The 20,451-nt window shown below is 45.5% G+C and overlaps 1 protein-coding gene across 1 annotated transcript; it reads left to right on the top strand.

The window, feature by feature from the left end:
- The first annotated feature begins 76 nt into the window (after positions 1-76).
- Positions 77-2,190, top strand: CCDC96 (coiled-coil domain containing 96). Its single transcript, XM_040419132.1, has one exon. The coding sequence runs from the start codon at positions 103-105 to the stop codon at positions 2,134-2,136; it is 2,034 nt and encodes a 677-aa protein (XP_040275066.1). The 5' UTR covers positions 77-102; the 3' UTR covers positions 2,137-2,190.
- Positions 2,191-20,451: the final 18,261 nt, after the last annotated feature.

The raw sequence follows: 20,451 nt of genomic DNA, 5'->3' as shown, positions 1-20,451 counted from the left end.
CCGTAACGCGTCTCCACGGAAACCAAGGGAGATGTAAATACACAACCTTCCTATCCAGTCAGCTGTCTGTCCCCGGGAGAAGGGTAACCGACGCGTGCCAGCATGGGCGACCCAAGTGCCAGCGGTGAAATGGTGGCAGAGGGAGGGGAAAGACTACCTGGTACCATGCAGGAAGCTGATACAGAACCGGCTATCATTCAAGAAGGTAATACAGAGCTCGGCTCTATTCAGAAAGGTGGCAGAGTGGAATATGCCTTGCATGAGGGTGCCAGTGAGCGACCTACCAGCGAGGAAGGTGCCAGAGAGCGACCTACCAGCGAGGAGGGTGCCCATCGAGAACCGAATCCCAGCCAGGAGGGTGCCAGAGAACCAGGCGCCAGCCAGGAGGAGGGTGCCAGAGAGCCAGGCGCCAGCCAGGAGGAGGGTGCCAGAGAACCAGGAGCCAGCCAGGAGGAGGGTGCCAGAGAACCAGGCGCCAGCCAGGAGGAGGGTGCCAGAGAACCAGGCGCCAGCCAGGAGGAGGGTGCCAGAGAACTAGGCGCCAGCCAGGAGGAGGGTGCCAGAGAGCCAGGCGGCAGCCAGGAGGAGGGTGCCAGAGAACCAGGCGCCAGCCAGGAGGAGGGTGCCAGAGAGCCAAGCGCCAGCCAGGAGGAGGGTGCCAGAGAGCCAAGCGCCAGCCAGGAGGAGGGTGCCAGAGAGCCAGGCACCAGCCAGGAGGAGGGTGCCAGAGAACCAGGCGGCAGCCAGGAGGACGGTGCCAGAGAGCCGGGTGCCAGAGAGCCAAGCGCCAGCCAGGAGGGTGCCAGAGAGCCAAGCGCCAGCCAGGACAGTTCAAGCCAGGAGGACACCACAGAACCAGGTACCATCCAGGAGGACCTTCACATTTCTACCAGTCAGGAGAGCACCAGAGATCCTACTGCTGGGCAGATAGTGGGCATGGAGCCAAGCAGTGTAATGGAAGAGAATGGTTTGGACTCTTCAGAACCCCATCATGAAACTGAAGAACATGCTGCGATCCCAAAAGATGAGCTGGAGCTATCCGAGGAGACAGACCAAGAACCCAAAGAAGAGACTCTTTTAGAAGAACAGGAAGAAGGTGAAGAAGAAACTGAACAGGACCAAGAGCTGGAGGCTGATGAAGAACAGATTCGAGAAGAACTGATGCATGAGTATCATGCTCTGGCCCAGGACCGCGATAAAATCCAGCAGCACAACTCTCAGCTCCAGCACAAGCTCTACGAGTATTTCCGCAAGAAGAAAGGAGAGGAGACCCGCCCTGAGACGTCTAAGCACATGGCAGATCAGGAGCAACGCTACCTCAAGTACTTGGCCACCCTCGAGGAGATGAGAAAGAAGTACAAGGAAGAAGCCAGTTTCCATCAGCAGCAGATAGAGGAGCTAAAGGCCCAGTGTCAGGACATTGTAAGTAAGGTGGACAAGGAGTGGATGGCTTTCCAAGAACAGAAGAAGAAGATTGCCCTCTGCAGCCTCAGCAAACGAGGAGCTGGGAAGCACGCGGCTTCCTCCCTCATCCAAGAAATAGACTTATTACAATCCAGGGAAGAACGCAAGGAGAAGGAAGTCATCCAGGTCCGCCTAGAGAACATCAAGCTGAAAAATCTGATCAGTCGTTATGAGTCTACCCTCCGCTCCAAGGAGGAGTTGGCTGAAGGTTTGCACCTCATCGACTTTGAGCAATTGAAAATTGAAAACCAGAACTACAACGAGAAGATCGAAGAAAGAAACGAGGAGCTGCTGAAGCTGAAGAAGAAGATTACCAACACTGTGCAAGTTCTCACCCACGTCAAGGAGAAGCTCCAGTTTGTCCAGGCTGAGAATCAGAAACAAAAAGAGAGACTCATGGAGGTCGAGGCCTTGGTGGGCAACAAAAGGGACATCTTGACCAAGACCAAACAAGCCAGGGATAGTTTGAGGATGGACAACCTGAAACTCAAGCAGAAATGTGGCCTGCTGGGCAACAAGGTTCTTCTCAGGGACTTTGAGGACAAGGTGGACGCCATTGAGGAACGTAGTCAGACCCTGGAGAATCTGAAGCGTCGTCATGCAGAGCTAACTCTGTCCAGTAAAGGGTTAATGAAGAAGATCAATGAGGCCAAGATGGTTATGGAGGGCTGAAGTCTCCCAAGTGTCCTCTGTTTCTTGGAGAAGTAATAAATTCAGATGCAAGTCTCCTAGTCACATGGTGGTGTAGTATCTGGAAGACTTAGAAAAACGATGTGTGTCAGTGTTATTGGGGTGCAGTCTCTTGGCGCGGGTTATTCACCTCTAGTCTGGTCCCATGGGTCTATTTCTAGGGGTTCGTTAAAGAGGAGCTGTCACCTCTCCTGCCGTGACTGTTTTAATAACTACTTGCACCCCCCATAATAACAATGTAGACATCTTTTCATATAACTGTATGTTATGCCATTCCTCTATTATTCCCACTAAACGTTTATAAATGAATTGCCGGCATTCTGTTAATAACGGGCCGTGTGGGTGTTACCAGCTGACTGTGCACAGTCTGACACTGGCAGCACTGATTGGATAGTGTCAGACTGTGCAGGGACATTCCCCCAGCTGGACCTTTACTGCATACTGCTGGCAATTCATTCCTAGTAGGAATAATAGAGGAACGACGCAACATAGTTATATAAGAAGAATAGATGCTCCAGAATTGTTGTTATATTGGTGATGCAAGCAGTTACTAAAACAGACAGGAGAGGGGACGGCTCCTTGTTAAAAAAAAAAAAGAAAGAAGCTGTTAAAAGGGGTTATCCATTCCCTATAATGCCTCCCCAAATGCACGGGCCCCTCACACAGGTTGTACTTACCTGACTCCCCGGCACCCACGTCGCTTCTGACAGCTGCCGCTGAATCTCCCCATCGTGCGGATGAAAATACCCGACAAGGGGGGGCAGCCAATAGACGGCCGCGACGGAGACAAGCGTCACCCGGGCAGATGCAGCAGCAGCAGCAGCAGCCGTGTGGGCATCAGAAGAGACACAGGTGCCGGGGAGCAAGGTAAGTACAACCTGTGTGAGGGGCCCGGGCATTTGGGGAGGCAATATAGGGGTCGGATAACCCCTTTAATAGTATGATTGGATCTGAGATGTCTTCTGATTGTTCTTTCTTATAATGACAGGTTATACAGTTTTCCAAGGTACCGTCATTTCTGCATCTACTCCTCACAGCTTGCAGGATCTCTGCTTGCTGTCATTCAGTAGGGATTGTCATTGTTTATATCCAGTGGATATAGGTCAGCTCTGGTCATGTGACGGATATAGGTCAGCCCTGGTCATGGGACTGATATAGGTCAGCCCTGGTCATGGGACGGCTATAGGTCAGCCCTGGTCATGGGACGGCTATAGGTCAGCCCTGGTCATGGGACGGCTATAGGTCAGCCCTGGTCATGGGACGGCTATAGGTCAGCCCTGGTCATGGGACGGCTATAGGTCAGCCCTGGTCATGGGACGGCTATAGGTCAGCCCTGGTCATGGGACGGCTATAGGTCAGCCCTGGTCATGGGACGGCTATAGGTCAGCCCTGGTCATGGGACGGCTATAGGTCAGCCCTGGTCATGGGACGGCTATAGGTCAGCCCTGGTCATGGGACGGCTATAGGTCAGCCCTGGTCATGGGACGGCTATAGGTCAGCCCTGGTCATGGGACGGCTATAGGTCAGCCCTGGTCATGGGACGGCTATAGGTCAGCCCTGGTCATGGGACGGCTATAGATTAGTGCTTATAATATATTACTCTGTCTAGGGGTGTACTGGCCATAGACCCTACTGGGAAATTTCTCAGTGGGCCGATGCTTTTAATGGCCGCCAGCCAGGTACGTAATGATCTGATGCTCTATTAATACTAGGAGCATTGGATACTTATGCACCAGGCTGGCAGCTGCAGGAAGCCTCCTGAATTCAGCTCTATCACTATCATCAGGACGGTTATATAGTTGAATATTGCACCGGGGTGTCAGTGTTTTCTGCTGCCCTGGGGTATTTGGTTCTGTGGGGGCGGTATTTTGTGCTGCACTATGGTATTTTTATTTGTTTTCCCAGGGCCACTTTAACCACCTCAGCCCCCAGTGCTTAAACACCCTGAAAGACCAGGCCACTTTTTACACTTCTGACCTACACTACTTTCACCATTTATTGCTCGGTCATGCAACTTACCACCCAAATGAATTTTACCTCCTTTTCTTCTCACTAATAGAGCTTTCATTTGGTGGTATTTCATTGCTGCTGACATTTTTACTTTTTTTGTTATTAATCGAAATTTAACGATTTTTTTGCAAAAAAATGACATTTTTCACTTTCAGTTGTAAAATTTTGCAAAAAAAACGACATCCATATATAAATTTTTTTCTAAATTTATTGTTCTACATGTCTTTGATAAAAAAAAAAATGGTTTAGGTAAAAGTTATAGCGTTTACAAACTATGGTACAAAAATGTGAATTTCCGCTTTTTGAAGCAGCTCTAACTTTCTGAGCACCTGTCATGTTTCCTGAGGTTCTACAATGCCCAGACAGTACAAACACCCCACAAATGACCCCATTTCAGAAAGTAGACACCCTAAGGTATTCGCTGATGGGCATAGTAAGTTCATAGAACTTTTTATTTTTTGTCACAAGTTAGCGGAAAATGATGTTTTTTTTTTTTTTGTTTTTTTTTTCTTACAAAGTCTCATATTCCACTAACTTGTGACAAAAAATAAAAACTTCCATGAACTCACTATGCCCATCAGCGAATACCTTGGGGTGTCTTCTTTCCAAAATGGGGTCACTTGTGGGGTAGTTATACTGCCCTGGGATTCTAGGGGCCCAAATGTGTGGTAAGGAGTTTGAAATCAAATTCTGTAAAAAATGACCTGTGAAATCCGAAAGGTGCTCTTTGGAATGTGGGCCCCTTTGCCCACCTAGGCTGCAAAAAAGTGTCACACATGTGGTATCTCCGTACTCAGGAGAAGTTGGGGAATGTGTTTTGGGGTGTCATTTTACATATACCCATGCTGGGTGAGAGAAATATCTTGGCAAAAGACAACTTTGTATAAAAAAAATGGGAAAAGTTGTCTTTTGCCAAGATATTTCTCTCACCCAGCATGGGTATATGTAAAATGACACCCCAAAACACATTCCCCAACTTCTCCTGAATACGGAGATACCAGATGTGTGACACTTTTTTGCAGCTTAGGTGGGCAAAGGGGCCCACATTCCAAAGAGCACCTTTCGGATTTCACAGGTCATTTTTTACAGAATTTGATTTCAAACTCCTTACCACACATTTGGGCCCCTAGAATGCCAGGGCAGTATAACTACCCCACAAGTGACCCCATTTTGGAAAGAAGACACCCCCAGGTATTTCGTGATGGGCATAGTGAGTTCATGGAAGTTTTTATTTTTTGTCACAAGTTAGTGGAATATGAGACTTTGTAAGGAAAAAAAATAAATAAAAAAATCATCATTTTCCGCTAACTTGTGACAAAAAATATAAAATTCTAGGAACTCGCCATGCCCCTCACGGAATACCTTGGGGTGTCTTCTTTCCAAAATGGGGTCACTTGTGGGGTAGTTATACTGCCCTGGCATTTTCCAGGGGCCCTAATGTGTGGTAAGTAGGTAAATGACCTGTGAAATCCGAATGGTGCTCTTTGGAATGTGGGCCCCTTTGCCCACCTAGGCTGCAAAAAAGTGTCACACATGTGGTATCGCCGTATTCAGGAGAAGTTGGGAAATGTGTTTTGGGGTGTCTTTTTACATATACTCATGCTGGGTGAGAGAAATATCTCGGCAAAAGACAACTTTTCCCATTTTTTTATACAAAGTTGGCATTTGACCAAGATATTTATCTCACCCAGCATGGGTATATGTAAAATGACACCCCAAAACACATTGCCCAACTTCTCCTGAGTACGGCGATACCAGATGTGTGACACTTTTTTGCAGCCTAGATGCGCAAAGGGGCCCACATTCCTTTTATGAGGGCATTTTTAGACATTTGGATCCCAGACTTCTTCTCACGCTTTAGGGCCCCTAGAATGCCAGGGCAGTATAAATACCCCACATGTGACCCCATTTTGGAAAGAAGACACCCCAAGGTATTCAATGAGGGGCATGGCGAGTTCATAGAATTTTTTTTTTTTTGGCACAAGTTAGCGGAAATTGATTTTATTTATTTTTTTCTCACAAAGTCTCCCTTTCCGCTAACTTGGGACAAAAATTTCAATCTTTCATGGACTCAATATGCCCCTCATTGAATACCTTGGGGTGTCTTCTTTCCGAAATGGGGTCACATGTGGGGTATTTATACTGCCCTGGCATTCTAGGGGCCCTAAAGCGTGAGAAGAAGTCTGGAATATAAATCTCTAAAAAATTTTACGCATTTGGATTCCGTGAGGGGTATGGTGAGTTCATGTGAGATTTTTTTTTTTTACACAAGTTAGTGGAATATGAGACTTTGTAAGAAAAAAAAAAATAATTCCGCTAACCTGGGCCAAAAAAAATGTCTGAATGGAGCCTTACAGGGGGGTGATCAATGACAGGGGAGTGATCAATGACAGGGGGGTGATCAGGGAGTCTATATGGGGTGATCACCCCCCCTGGAAGGCTCCAGGGAGACGCCTGTATGTGTTTTGCGGATCCGATCCATCTATCATTGGATCCGTAAAAATCATGCGGACGTCTGAATGGAGCTTTACAGGGGGGTGATCAATGACAGGGGGGTGATCAGGGAGTCTATATGGGGTGATCACCACAGTCATTGATCACGCCCCTGTAAGGCTCCATTCAGACGTCCATATGCGTTTTGCGGATCCGATCCATCTATCAGTGGATCCGTAAAAATCATGCGGACGTCTGAATGGAGCTTTACAGGGGGGTAATCAATGACAGGGGGGTAAAAAAATGACAGGGGGGTGATCAGGGAGTCTATATGGGGTGATCACCACAGTCATTGATCACGCCCCTGTAAGGCTCCATTCAGACATCCGTATGCGTTTTGCGGATCCGATCCATCTATCAGTGGATCCGTAAAAATCATGCGGACGTCTGAATGGAGCTTTACAGGGGGTAATCAATGACAGGGGGGTGATCAGGGAGTCTATATGGGGTGATCACCACAGTCATTGATCACGCCCCTGTAAGGCTCCATTCAGACGTCCGTATGCGTTTTGCGTATCCGATCCATCTATCAGTGGATCCGTAAAAATCATGCGGACATCTGAATGGAGCTTTACAGGGGGGGTAATCAATGACAGGGGGGTGATCAGGGAGTCTATATGGGGTGATCAAGGGTGAATAAGGGGTTAATAAGTGACAGGGGGGGGGGGTGTAGTGTAGTGTAGTGGTGCTTGGTGCAACATATTACTGAGCTACCTGTGTCCTCTGGTGGTCGATCCAAACAAAGGGGACCACCAGAGGACCAGGTAGCAGGTATATTAGACGCTGTTATCAAAACAGCGTCTAATATACCTGTTAGGGGTTAAAAAAATCAAATCTCCAGCCTGCCAGCGAACGATCGCCGCTGGCAGGCTGGAGATCCACTCGCTTACCTTCCGATCCTGTGAATGCGCGCGCCTGTGTGCGCACGTTCACAGGAAATCTCGCGTCTCGCGAGAGGACGCGCCGGCGCGTCCAGAAGTAATGAATCAACCACCTCCAGGACGCGTTTGTGCGTACAGCGGTCCGGAGGTGGTTAAGTTCTCAGTCCGTCCCTGACTCTGTCCTGACCAGGTGAGGGACACACACGGTCCGATTCTCAGAGCGGTGTCCTGTAACGAGCTGTTCACCTGTGTGTCCATCAAATGACCAGGACAGATTTAGGAAAGTAATGAAGGTTCCTATTGGATGACAGCAAGCAGAGATCTTGACAGTCACAAAAAACTGACACAGAAATTATATTAGAACATTGTGTAACCGGTCATTATATAAACGGTATTATGGGTGGAATATTTAATTCTGTGTACAAAGATTGGGGGTCATTTATCAAACTGGTGTAAAGTAGAACTGGCTCAGTTGCCCATAGCAACCAATCAGATTCCACCTTTCATTTTCCAAAAGGAGCGTTACAGAATAAATGGAGGAATCTGATTGGTTGCTGTGGGCAACTGAGCCAGTTCTACTTTACACCAGTTTGACAAATGACCCCCATTGTGTTTATATCCAGAAGCATGTAGGTGCCGATGTAGTGACCCTCCCATAGGTCAGGGTGCGCCCTCCTGACGGGTCTGTTTTAATAAATGCTTGAATTCCTCATAGGATAACAATGCTGGAGAATATAGCATTTTGTCATTCCTCAGTTTATTCCTCCTGGAAATTGATGTATCAATTAAACGGAAATGGTATTGAATAACAGGCAACTCAACCATCCAGAGCTGCACCGATATGAGACGTCATAAACAAGATACGGTAAAAGTGCGTATAACTGTGACCAAGTGTTACAATCCACTGGTTGAAATAAAGTAGGTTTACGTTCACACCTCGGGACGCCTTCACCGATCGATAGAACGTTTACATGTATGTGTATTCAAATCCTAAACTTTATTAATTTGCATTAAAATGTTAAGAGGAAAGAGTGAATCCACTAGTGCAAAGAAAAGTTAGGACAAATCCTTGCTCAGCTAAAGGAATTACTGGGTTGGCATTGGGTGTATGCTAAGGAACATGCTCCTCCTCAATGATCCTGCGGGGTGCGAGGAGGACAGGTCTCTGACCAAGCAGTTCACCCTACCGTCCAATTGTAACCGACAGCCAAACAACCAGAATCCTATAGCTTACAGGGTATACGAGTCCATGTCAACTGTTGGGCATCCACCACCACTATAGCTATGATGTGATGCACCGACGGGTTAAGACCGGGCACCAGGGAGACAGAGGCTGTGTGGAGAAGGGGGGGGGGGGGGGGGGGTTAAATTTCTATATTCCGTGCTCAGTCTGAGTACTAAATGAATTCCTGCTCACACTGTATAAGCCCTAACTTCGCCCCTAGACCCTCCTACTACTACCCCTTATTCTGTCACCCTAACAAGTAATCAGTGCCCAGGACGGAACAGCTAACTTTTCTTTGCGCTAGTGCAGGCATGCTCAACCTGCGGCCCTCCAGCTGTTGCAAAACTACAACTCCCAGCATGCCTGGACAGCTATCATTCTACAGCAGGACATGGTGGGAGTTGTAGTTTTACAACAGCTGGAGGGCCGCAGGTTGAGCATGCCTGCACTAGGGGATTCACTCTTTCCTCTTAACATTTTAATGCGAATTAATAAAGTTTAAGATTTTAATACACAGACATGTAAACGTTCCATCTATCGGTGAAGGGGACCAAGTGTTACAGTCACTTATGTCACAATTATATCAAATAATATGTAAATCCATATATAAAATAAAAAATTCTAAGATTTTTTTTAAGATATTATTTTCTAATATAAATATATAAAAAGAAAAGGAGTATATCAAATATAAAAAAATATATACAAAATACTATAGATTGATCAACGGATAGTCCTATTGTAATTGATTTTAGTTCATTGTGTCCATATAGGAAAACAAATATATATCCAAATTAGATGTATCAAAAACTGCGTTGATCCAAACAAGAGAAAAAGGGAGAAAAAAAGAGAGAAAATTGTTCCAGTGGTTGGTGAAGAATAAATAAATGAAAAAGACAAAAGAAAGAAAAAAAATGAAGAACAAATATATATGTACAGGGAGTGCAGAATTATTAGGCAAGTTGTATTTTTGAGGATTAATTTTATTATTGAACAACAACCATGTTCTCAATGAACCCAAAAAACTCATTAATATCAAAGCTGAATATTTTTGGAAGTAGTTTTTAGTTTTAGCTATTTTAGGGGGATATCTGTGTGTGCAGGTGACTATTACTGTGCATAATTATTAGGCAACTTAACAAAAAACAAATTATATACCCATTTCAATTATTTATTTTTACCAGTGAAACCAATATAACATCTCAACATTCACAAATATACATTTCTGACATTCAAAAACAAAACAAAAACAAATCAGTGACCAATATAGCCACCTTTCTTTGCAAGGACACTCAAAAGCCTGCCATCCATGGATTCTGTCAGTGTTTTGATCTGTTCACCATCAACATTGCGTGCAGCAGCAACCACAGCCTCCCAGACACTGTTCAGAGAGGTGTACTGTTTTCCCTCCTTGTAAATCTCACATTTGATGATGGACCACAGGTTCTCAATGGGGTTCATATCAGGTGAACAAGGAGGCCATGTCATTAGATTTTCTTCTTTTATACCCTTTCTTGCCAGCCACGCTGTGGAGTACTTGGACGCGTGTGATGAAGCATTGTCCTGCATGAAAATCATGTTTTTCTTGAAGGATGCAGACTTCTTCCTGTACCACTGCTTGAAGAAGGTGTCTTCCAGAAACTGGCAGTAGGACTGGGAGTTGAGCTTGACTCCATCCTCAACCCGAAAAGGCCCCACAAGCTCATCTTTGATGATACCAGCCCAAACCAGTACTCCACCTCCACCTTGCTGGCGTCTGAGTCGGACTGGAGCTCTCTGCCCTTTACCAATCCAGCCACGGGCCCATCCATCTGGCCCATCAAGACTCACTCTCATTTCATCAGTCCATAAAACCTTAGAAAAATCAGTCTTGAGATATTTCTTGGCCCAGTCTTGACGTTTCAGCTTGTGTGTCTTGTTCAGTGGTGGTCGTCTTTCAGCCTTTCTTACCTTGGCCATGTCTCTGAGTATTGCACACCTTGTGCTTTTGGGCACTCCAGTGATGTTGCAGCTCTGAAATATGGCCAAACTGGTGGCAAGTGGCATCTTGGCAGCTGCACGCTTGACTTTTCTCAGTTCATGGGCAGTTATTTTGCACCTTGCGACCCTGTTGACTATTTTGAATGAAATGCTTGATTGTTCGATGATCACGCTTCAGAAGCTTTGCAATTTTAAGAGTGCTGCATCCCTCTGCAAGATATCTCCCTATTTTTGACTTTTCTGAGCCTGTCAAGTGCTTCTTTTGACCCATTTTGCCAAAGGAAAGGAAGTTGCCTAATAATTATGCACACCTGATATAGGGTGTTGATGTCATTAGACCACACCCCTTCTCATTACAGAGATGCACATCACCTAATATGCTTAATTGGTAGTAGGCTTTCGAGCCTATACAGCTTGGAGTAAGACAACATGCATAAAGAGGATGATGTGGTCAAAATACTCATTTGCCTAATAATTCTGCACTCCCTGTATATATATATATATGAAGTGAATTTTTTTTTTTTTAGTCCAGCGATTGTGATAAAATAATAATAAAGGTTTAAGAAAATATACACAAATTCTTAATATGCGTGTGTAATTATAGTGAAAGTTGCATATAATATAATATATAATAGTATATATATTTTGTATATATATTTTTTATATTTTATATACTCTTCTCTTTTTATATATATTTATAATAGAATATAATATCTTAAAAAATCTTATAATTTTTAATTTTATATATGGATTTACATATGTGATATAATCAGTAAGTGATTGTAACACTTGGTCACAGTTATACGCACTTTTACCATATCTTGTTTATGATGTCTGATATCGGTGCAGTTCTGGACGGTTGCGCTGGCTGTTATTCAATACCATTTAATTCCATTGGGTTCTCAGGGAAACCTTTTTTTAACAGAGCACCAGTACCATTTACCACAACAGGTGAGCCACCATATACCCTTTAGGCTTCATGCACACGACCGTTGTTGGGTTCCGTGTCCGTTGTTCTGTTTTCCGTGATTTTCTGCGGACCCATTGACTTTCAATGGGTCAGTTGAAAACTCGGAAAATGCACCGTTTGTCATCCGCGTCCGTGATCAGTGTTTCCAGTCCGTCCAAAAAATAGGACCTGTCCTATTTTTTTCACGGACAACGGTTCGCAGACCCATTCAAGTCAATGGGTCCGTGAAAAAACACGGAGGCACACAAGATGGTCATCCGCGTCCGTGATCAGTGTCAGTTTTTTTCCTATAATTTTCAAGGCAAACTTGACTTAGATTTTTTTTTTCACTTTTCATGTCTGGTGATCCTCCAAATATCAAGGAAGACACACGGGGGAAAAAACGGAACAACGGAACCCCGTTTTGCGGACCGTGAAAAAATACTGTCGTGTGCATGAGGCCTTATACTGATGTATCAATTAAAAGCTGGATGTCACCATTCCTCGTCAGTAGGGTATTTCCCTACATGCTGTGGCACTGTCCAAGCCGTAATGGCTGCATAAGTACATACCTGTCAATGTATACATACATTTCCAAGAGGAATAAAAGAGGAATGGCATAACGCAGAGTTCTAAGAAAAGGTGCTCCAGAATTTGCTACCTTTGAGGTGAATACAAGTATTTAGTAAAACTCACACATGAGGACAGCTGACCGCTCCTCTATAACGTCTGAATACCTTATGTTGTGAATATCGGGGGTCTTTTTATGGTTTTGGTTGTGGAAAGTTATGCCCTCTCAACTCTCCGATTGGTGGGGATCCTACCACGGGGCCCCCCTGAAAAATGTGGAGTGGTAGGCCGGGATGCCTCACCATTTCTATGGGAGCTGTACTTGTCTGTCCCTGTAACTCCCATAGAGGTGAATGAAGCAGCAGTGCACATGCCCAACCTGCTGCTCCCATTATTTTGGGGGGGTCCCACAAGGTAGTGGGCCCCCGTTTTCATGATCGGTTGGTTATCCCTTTTTCTGTGGCTAGAGGATAACTTGCCACAGTCCCAGTGTAGTTGGCAGCCGATCCACGGAGATCAGAGATACCAGATCAGAGCACCAACGGATCAGGCAATACTCCTAGTCAGTAAACAGGCAGAGGTCAGGGCAGGTAGAGTTTGTGTGATTCTGTGAAACCAATCCAATGTCATGGCAGACAGGCTAAAGTCAGGGCAGGCTAACAGGCAGATGTACGGTATCTGGGCAGATGATCAGTATAGCACACCTTCACCGGTAAACTAGCCAGCTAGGAACCTAAGCTCAGGCACCCTCCCACTGGGGAAGGTGCCCAATATTCCTATGGCTGGGGAAGAATTAGGTTATGCGCTGCTGGGAGCCACGGAGGGCACGTGCCCTATGGGAGGCAAGAGTTGGTTGAACACAAAGGCTGCGGCCTGCAGGAAAGGCAGAAGACTCCAGCGGCCGTGCCCACTATGTGTGCGGAAGAGGAGGGGCAGAGGGTCCAGGCTGATGGGCAGAGCAAGGCAGCACCAGGCTGAGCACCACAACCAAGCAGAGCAGCGGCAGGCATGAGCCATGCCAACATAGAATATTTACATATAGGCTGTTAATATGGGCTAAAACATTTTTATAGCAGCGTCTATTAGTGTGAGCAGAGCCCAACAGTGACCAGTCTGTGACTACTTGTCATTTATGTAGGAGGTGAAAAACAAGAGCACTTGTATGTTTTGGACCGCTGCTGGATGGTAGCTAGACGTATGGAAACTGCTGGACTGAAGTAGTAGTGATCCCTTATTTCACCCACAATGTAGACCCTTAGCCTGCCCATTGGTGGTCCTAAATAACATGTAGGCTAAGCTCTGCCCGTGGCCATCACAGCCTTTGAGTGGTCTATGGTGTTGGAAGGAAGGAGGCCACAAGTAGAGTAACACAACTCCAAAATCACTTCTAATATTCTTCAAATAATACACCCTCAGCTGCTGCAGAACCTCTTTTAGAAGAAATGTGGAGATTCCTGCCTACCATTGATTGATATAAAGCTTTCATCCTTAAAAAAAAAAAAAAAATTATATATATATATATATGATGTTCTGCAGCAGCACATATAGTTGACACTGCAGCTGCTGAAGAAACTCTTTACCATGGCACAGGAGAGGAAACATGCGGTCCATAGCCTGGGCGATTTCTTCTCCCACAAGTGGAAATGTGGTGAGATCACGTCAGTACCTCAGGTCCAGCCCTGCTCTATATGATAAATTCTTCTGCATCGCTAGGATATGCCATAAATTTATGATCGGTATGGGCCTGACCTTGGGGACCCTCATGCTTCCTGAGAACTGTCAATCCTCGCTACAGACTGTGCTGGAAAAAACAGCCGGCTCCATTCACATCAATGGGAGTGATCTGCAGTTCCACGCACTGTACGTGACTGGGACGCTGCTGTTTTCAGTAGCACACACACACACAAAAAAAGTCAGTTAAAAACTGATGCCTTTCTGAGAAACGGACGTTAAAACGGTCCCCTTCTATTGAAGTGAGGCTGTCAGTCAGTGAAAAATGGACAAGATAGAACATGTTACATTTTTTGACGTCCGTTATTCACTGGCCGTCAAAAAAAACTTCTGTGTGAACAACCCCATAGACGACCATTGGTCTTAAAACGAACGTGTGATGGACCATCAAAAAAACAAAACATCCATCACATGACGTTCATACATTAGCAGCCATCACACGTCTGTTTTAAGAACAATGGTAATCTATGGAGTTATTCACACGGCCATTTTGTTGGTATCCCATGAATAACGGACGTGAAAAAAATAGAACTTGTTCTATTTTGTCCATTTTCACTGACTGACAGCCTCACTTCAATTGAAGGGGACCGTTTTAACGCCAGTTTCTCAGAAAGGCATCGCTAAAAAAAAAAAAAATGTCCATTAAAAATTGACAATTATCTGTTTTTCATGGACATTTTTTTCACTAAGGGCCGTTTCAGACGAGCATGTCCAGTACGGAAATCACAATTAGTTTTCTCTGGAGCACACGTCCGCACTTTGGGTCCGGATCCATCCCGCAATTATGCGGAATGGGGGCGGACCCATTCATTTCATTTTCAATGGGGGCGGAAAAGATGCAGACAGCACACAGTGTGCTGTCCGCATCCGCATTTCCGGTCTGCGGCTCCGCAAAAAAATAGAACAGCTACGGACAAGAATAGGCATTTCTATTGGGGTGCTGGCCCGGTGTTTTGCGGATCCGCAAAACACTGCGGACGTGTGAATGGACCCTTATACCCATTTATAATGCTGTGTGTCTCTGCATGACTGTACTTTTACAGCATTATACAGCAGTATAATTCAGTAGATACAGGTCATGCAGAGACACACAGCATTATAAATCGGAGAAAAGAGCAGTGTCCAGAACGGAGAATCATGCTCACACAGAAAGCGCGATTCCCGCACTGGACACACTTATCTGAAACAGCCTTTTTAAACAAATTTTGCATCTGTTTTAATGACCATAAAAAATTTATTATTTTCATAGACTTTTTTTTATTTTATTTAAATCCCAACCCCTGCAGTATACCTAATGTCCCCTAGAGTGGCCCCCAGCAGTAATAATGTCCCCCATAGTGGCCCCCAGCAGTAATAATGTCCCCAATAGTGGCCACCAGCAGTAATAATGTCCCCCATAGTGGCCACCAGCAGTAATAATGTCCCCCATAGTGGCCACCAGCAGTAATAATGTCCCCCATAGTGGCCACCAGCAGTAATAATGTCCCCCATAGTGGCCACCAGCAGTAATAATGTCCCCCATAGTGGCCACCAGCAGTAATAATGTCCCCCATAGTGGCCACCAGCAGTAATAATGTCCCCCATAGTGGCCACCAGCAGTAATAATGTCCCCCATAGTGGCCGCCAGCAGTATACCTAATGTCCCCCATAGTGGCCACCAGCAGTAATAATGTCCCCCATAGTGGCCACCAGCAGTAATAATGTCCCCCATAGTGGCCGCCAGCAGTATACCTAATGTCCCCCATAGTGGCCACCAGCAGTAATAATGTCCCCCATAGTGGCCACCAGCAGTAATAATGTCCCCCATAGTGGCCACCAGCAGTAATAATGTCCCCCATAGTGGCCGCCAGCAGTATACCTAATGTCCCCCATAGTGGCCACCAGCAGTAATAATGTCCCCCATAGTGGCCACCAGCAGTAATAATGTCCCCCATAGTGGCCGCCAGCAGTATACCTAATGTCCCCCATAGTGGCCACCAGCAGTAATAATGTCCCCCATAGTGGCCACCAGCAGTAATAATGTCCCCCATAGTGGCCACCAGCAGTAATAATGTCCCCCCATAACTGTACTAAGGTTATTTATTTATTTTTTTAAGCTGGAAAAAATTATTACTTCCCTCATCCATTTGTATACACAGCGGCAGTTGCTCCTCTCTTGATCCTGAAGGACCTGCATTCCCAATGTGATGACGTCACCATGCTCTCCCAGCATGAACGCAGGTCATTCAGCATCAAGAGAGGAGTGACTGCGTCTATGCATGCAAGTGGATGGGGTATTTTTTTTAACCCCTAAAAGGCCACATTGCACTAGTGTACCCATTTTTTATGGCCGTTAGACGGTCGTTAAAAACAGTCCCATTGATTTCAGTGGTGTTCATCGGACCATGAAAATGGCCAAAAATAGAACATGTCCTATTTTTTGATGGCCGCTAATATATTCACTGGCCTTTAAAAAAAAAAAAAAAAAACGGCCAAGTGAATATTCCCATAGACTGTAATGGTTCTGAAAATGGTCGTGTGAGGACCTTTACAAAAATGCCGGTCACAAGGCCACTTTTCGCTGTCGTGCGATTGTGTGAATGTAGCCTGCGGCCCCTTCATTCTCAGGATTGGTCTGGGTCTGAGAGGTCAGACCAACCACCAATCATAAAGTGATGGCATGTTCTAGAAATATCCCACTTTCTAAGACGGAAAACCCCTTTGGATTAAAACATAAAAGGTAAACATGGCGCTGCATTACCGGAAGAGCCGCGCTCAATACGCACTTCAGAAGACAACCCCACATTTCCATATGGAGGCTGTAACCCATAGTCCAGTCACAAAACAGCATGGTCACTTTTGGCTCATTCTTCTAAAACGTACTAAAGTTGATATCATAAGGACACAAGGTCAGATTTATTTTACATAAATTTATTTACTAAAACCCATATTTACACTGCAAAAAAAGTCCAGAAGTATTATTACACCACCGCCCCCCATGAATTCCTTCTACACAGCAATCTGTACAGGATACACACATTGCATTGGTTCATCACTCTCATACAACTGCACAGGAGAGGCCGGCCTGTTCATTTTTTGCTCTGCATATGATTCACCATAACATTTCCTGTACAAACATTTAGAACATTGTATAAATATAAACCAGAACTTTAGATCCGGCCAGTGTATTCTTTCTTCAGATAATTTCCAAACACTGTTTTGCTTCCTAATTTCAAGAATCCTGGGAGGCCGTATAATTTGTCAGCATCAAGCTGAACAGGACATGAGGGAGGAGCATTGTCAGGACAGGCTGAATGCTCCTCCCTCATGTCCTTTCCAGCTGGATGCAGTGAGAGTATACAGTCGCTCTCCACAGTGGCTCTTTCAGGATACCTTCCCTGTCAAATGAAATATAAGCCCCAGTATAATATTCTTCTTAGCCCTTTAAAAGGTCTCAGATGCTGGATTTTAAAAAAGGTTCCAACCATGCCGTAGTAGTTGTCACGTTGCAAACCTTAAACATCATTCAGGCTTGGGACAACCCCTTCAGGCACTGTAAGACTGCCATTGCCAGTTGTCAGCTTCTAAAACCAAAAACATGTAGTATGGGCTCCACAGAAGATTCATAGACTCCGTCTGTCCATCTTTTTTGAGTTCTCGGGATTTAGGCTTCTACAAGCAGTAGAATATAATTCTCATCCTCTCATACCGTAGCCGATGAGAAAGTTAAAGGGGCGCTCCCATTTGGTAATGCCATAACACGATCAATAGTGGAACCTCCATTGATCTGAAGAACTGAGGGACCATTCTTCTGCACATTATTGACCCTTGCCAAGTGCCTGTGCAGGAAACACCGCTCCATTAATCTGAATGCGGCTGTGTTGTGGTCCACTTGAATGGGACAGAACGATTGTTATTACACGAAGGGAATGGAGAATGGGTCATTTTGAAGAGGAAGCAGTGATCGCATGAAACAACTGATTGGCGGGGGTCCCGGGAGTCGGTCCCCCGACGATCTGATATTGATGACCATATTTAAAAAGGAAGGGAAAAAAAAACGCTAATCTGTACAAATCTACAACCACCAGCATGGGTTAAAGCTGCAAGAGAGCCATAGTTCACACCTTTCCAGTATTACAGTTTATATACAAGTGGTGTTTTTGTGATCCCTGAATCGGTTGGGATGCCCACATTCCCTGTCCGTTATTCAATAACAGTTTGGTATAATACTACTAACCAGAGAGGCTTTGTGCAGCGGGCAACTATACGCCGGATCTCGTGGACCTCACAGATAAAGTGGCACCAGCAAGGACACTTTTCTCTGGGAGAGACCCTCTAATCCCCACCCCTAAACATTGTGCAAAATGGAATATTGCATTGCCAATATTACTTATTTTCTGACATTATACACAAAAAAACAACAACAACATATATACACACACAAAATAAAGTCATAGAAAGCATTCTTAAGGCCCCGTTCACATGGCATCTTTTGACACACCAAAAGCCATCGAGCAGCCACATGGAGTCCTCCTCCTATTGTCTTCAAGGGGAGGCCGCCCTTTATGACCCCACCAAGAACGGACATGTGTGTTCCTGGTGCAGCTGCAGCAATAAATTGCATGAACGGCAGTGCAGCCCCCCCATTAAAAAAATAAATACAAATGGAGGGGGTGGACTCTGAGCAGCCTCTGGCAACTTTGCGGGCGGAATCTGCACCAAATTCTGCAGTTGAAAGACGATGGGTGAACGGGGTCTGACAAAATACAGCAAAAAGTGATGACAGTACGAAGTTTGGGGGGGGAGGGGTAAATGAGGAGAAAGTGATCATGGAACATTCGAGAATATACACTAAATCATTCACAGACGGACAGAGGTTTTATACAGAAGATGTGAGCAAATCTCATGTGGCAGCAGCTTCAGAAATAAGGATTGAAGATCCTCGTCATAGCAATGGAGATGTGAAAGGATTTGTCCGACTACACATCGCTGTTCTGGTGCTCGCGCTCTTTACTACACTATGTCTGACGGCAACAGCACCTCCGAGTGCACAGACCATCTACTTTGGACCCGGAAATCATTGATAAAAGGAAATTGGTCCAGGGGATGATTTGGATGACCTGCATGGATCCTCCATCCCGCCCTGTGGACCACCAGCACTAAAGACCACCCCCATTATGGAAAACCGCACCTGCCTATTATGCATGTCTGGAATGGTCGTCTGAACGCGGGCCAGAGCCTGTTGGCTCTCCTGACTTGTATTCCCCATAAAATAAACAATGCAGGCGCACCTTTTCATTGCGCGTCCTTCTGTTACGCCTATTGGAAATGCATAAATAGAAAACTTACTGTTACTATTCCCCTTTGTCAATAAGGGGTGTCCCTATACAAAGTCTGACAGTGTCCAAACGATGCTCCCAATGTCAGACTGTGTAGTGACTAGCAACATTGACAAGGGGAACAGTAAGCTGTCATTTCTAGGAGGAATAATAGAGGGATGACAAATTGCAGAATATTGAAAGGGTTTTCCAAGAATTATGATAGGTCATCAGTATCTGTTCGGTGGGGGTCTGACACCCGGGACCTCCGCCGATCAGCTGTTTGAGAAGGCAGCGATGCTTCTGTGAGCGCCGCACCCTTATCGCAGCTTACCAAGCACAGCGCGGTACATTGTATAGTGGCTGTGCTGAGCCCAATTCACTTGAATGCGGCTGAGCTGCGCCTAGGCCACGTGACCGATGAACGTGACAGTCACTGGCCTAGGAAAAGCAGAAACAAGGCTGTGACGCTCACCGCAAACAGCTGATCGGCGGGGGTCCCAGATGTCGGACCCCCACCCAATTGGGGTGAAACTACAACTCCCAGCATGCACACTTACTTGGCTGTTCTCAGAACATCCATAGAAGTGAATGGAGCATGCTGGGAGTTGTAGTTTCACAACAGCTGGAGTGCCGAAGGTTGCTGAACCCTGGACGACAGTTGTCCTTTTTTTTACTAATTATGTACAACCCTTTTAATGACACAAAGACTGGATTTCATGGGGATTATCGACGCCTTTCAGGCTGCGTCCACATTGCATTAGCGCTTAGGAATAGGAACAGAATACCAGAACGGTTGTATCTGCATCTGCCCGACAGATCCTGCACCATAAATTATCATTTCAGAATCATCTAGACTAGGCAAGAACAATGGGGGTTACAAAAAAATGGAATAGAAAAATGGAGAATCCCTTAAATTCATCTCAATTTGATCACATACTCCTTAGTTCTCAAATTTTGGTTCGTTTCAGATGAGCATATTCAGTCCAGGAGACACGCTCCATGTGTGACACGACCTCACAGCATTAGGGCTCATGCACACGAACGCGTGTGGCCCATGGACAGCCGTTTCAGTCCGCACCGCAAAAAAAAAAAATAGAACAGGTTTTATTTTTTTGCGGTGTGGAAGCACGGGCTTAAATCCCCCAAAAGCAACTCCATAGG

The sequence above is a fragment of the Bufo bufo genome, chromosome 2 (genome assembly GCF_905171765.1).
Source record: "Bufo bufo chromosome 2, aBufBuf1.1, whole genome shotgun sequence".
In the NCBI taxonomy this organism is placed as follows: Eukaryota; Metazoa; Chordata; class Amphibia; order Anura; family Bufonidae; genus Bufo; species Bufo bufo.
This window is presented reverse-complemented; position numbering and strand designations above follow the sequence as displayed.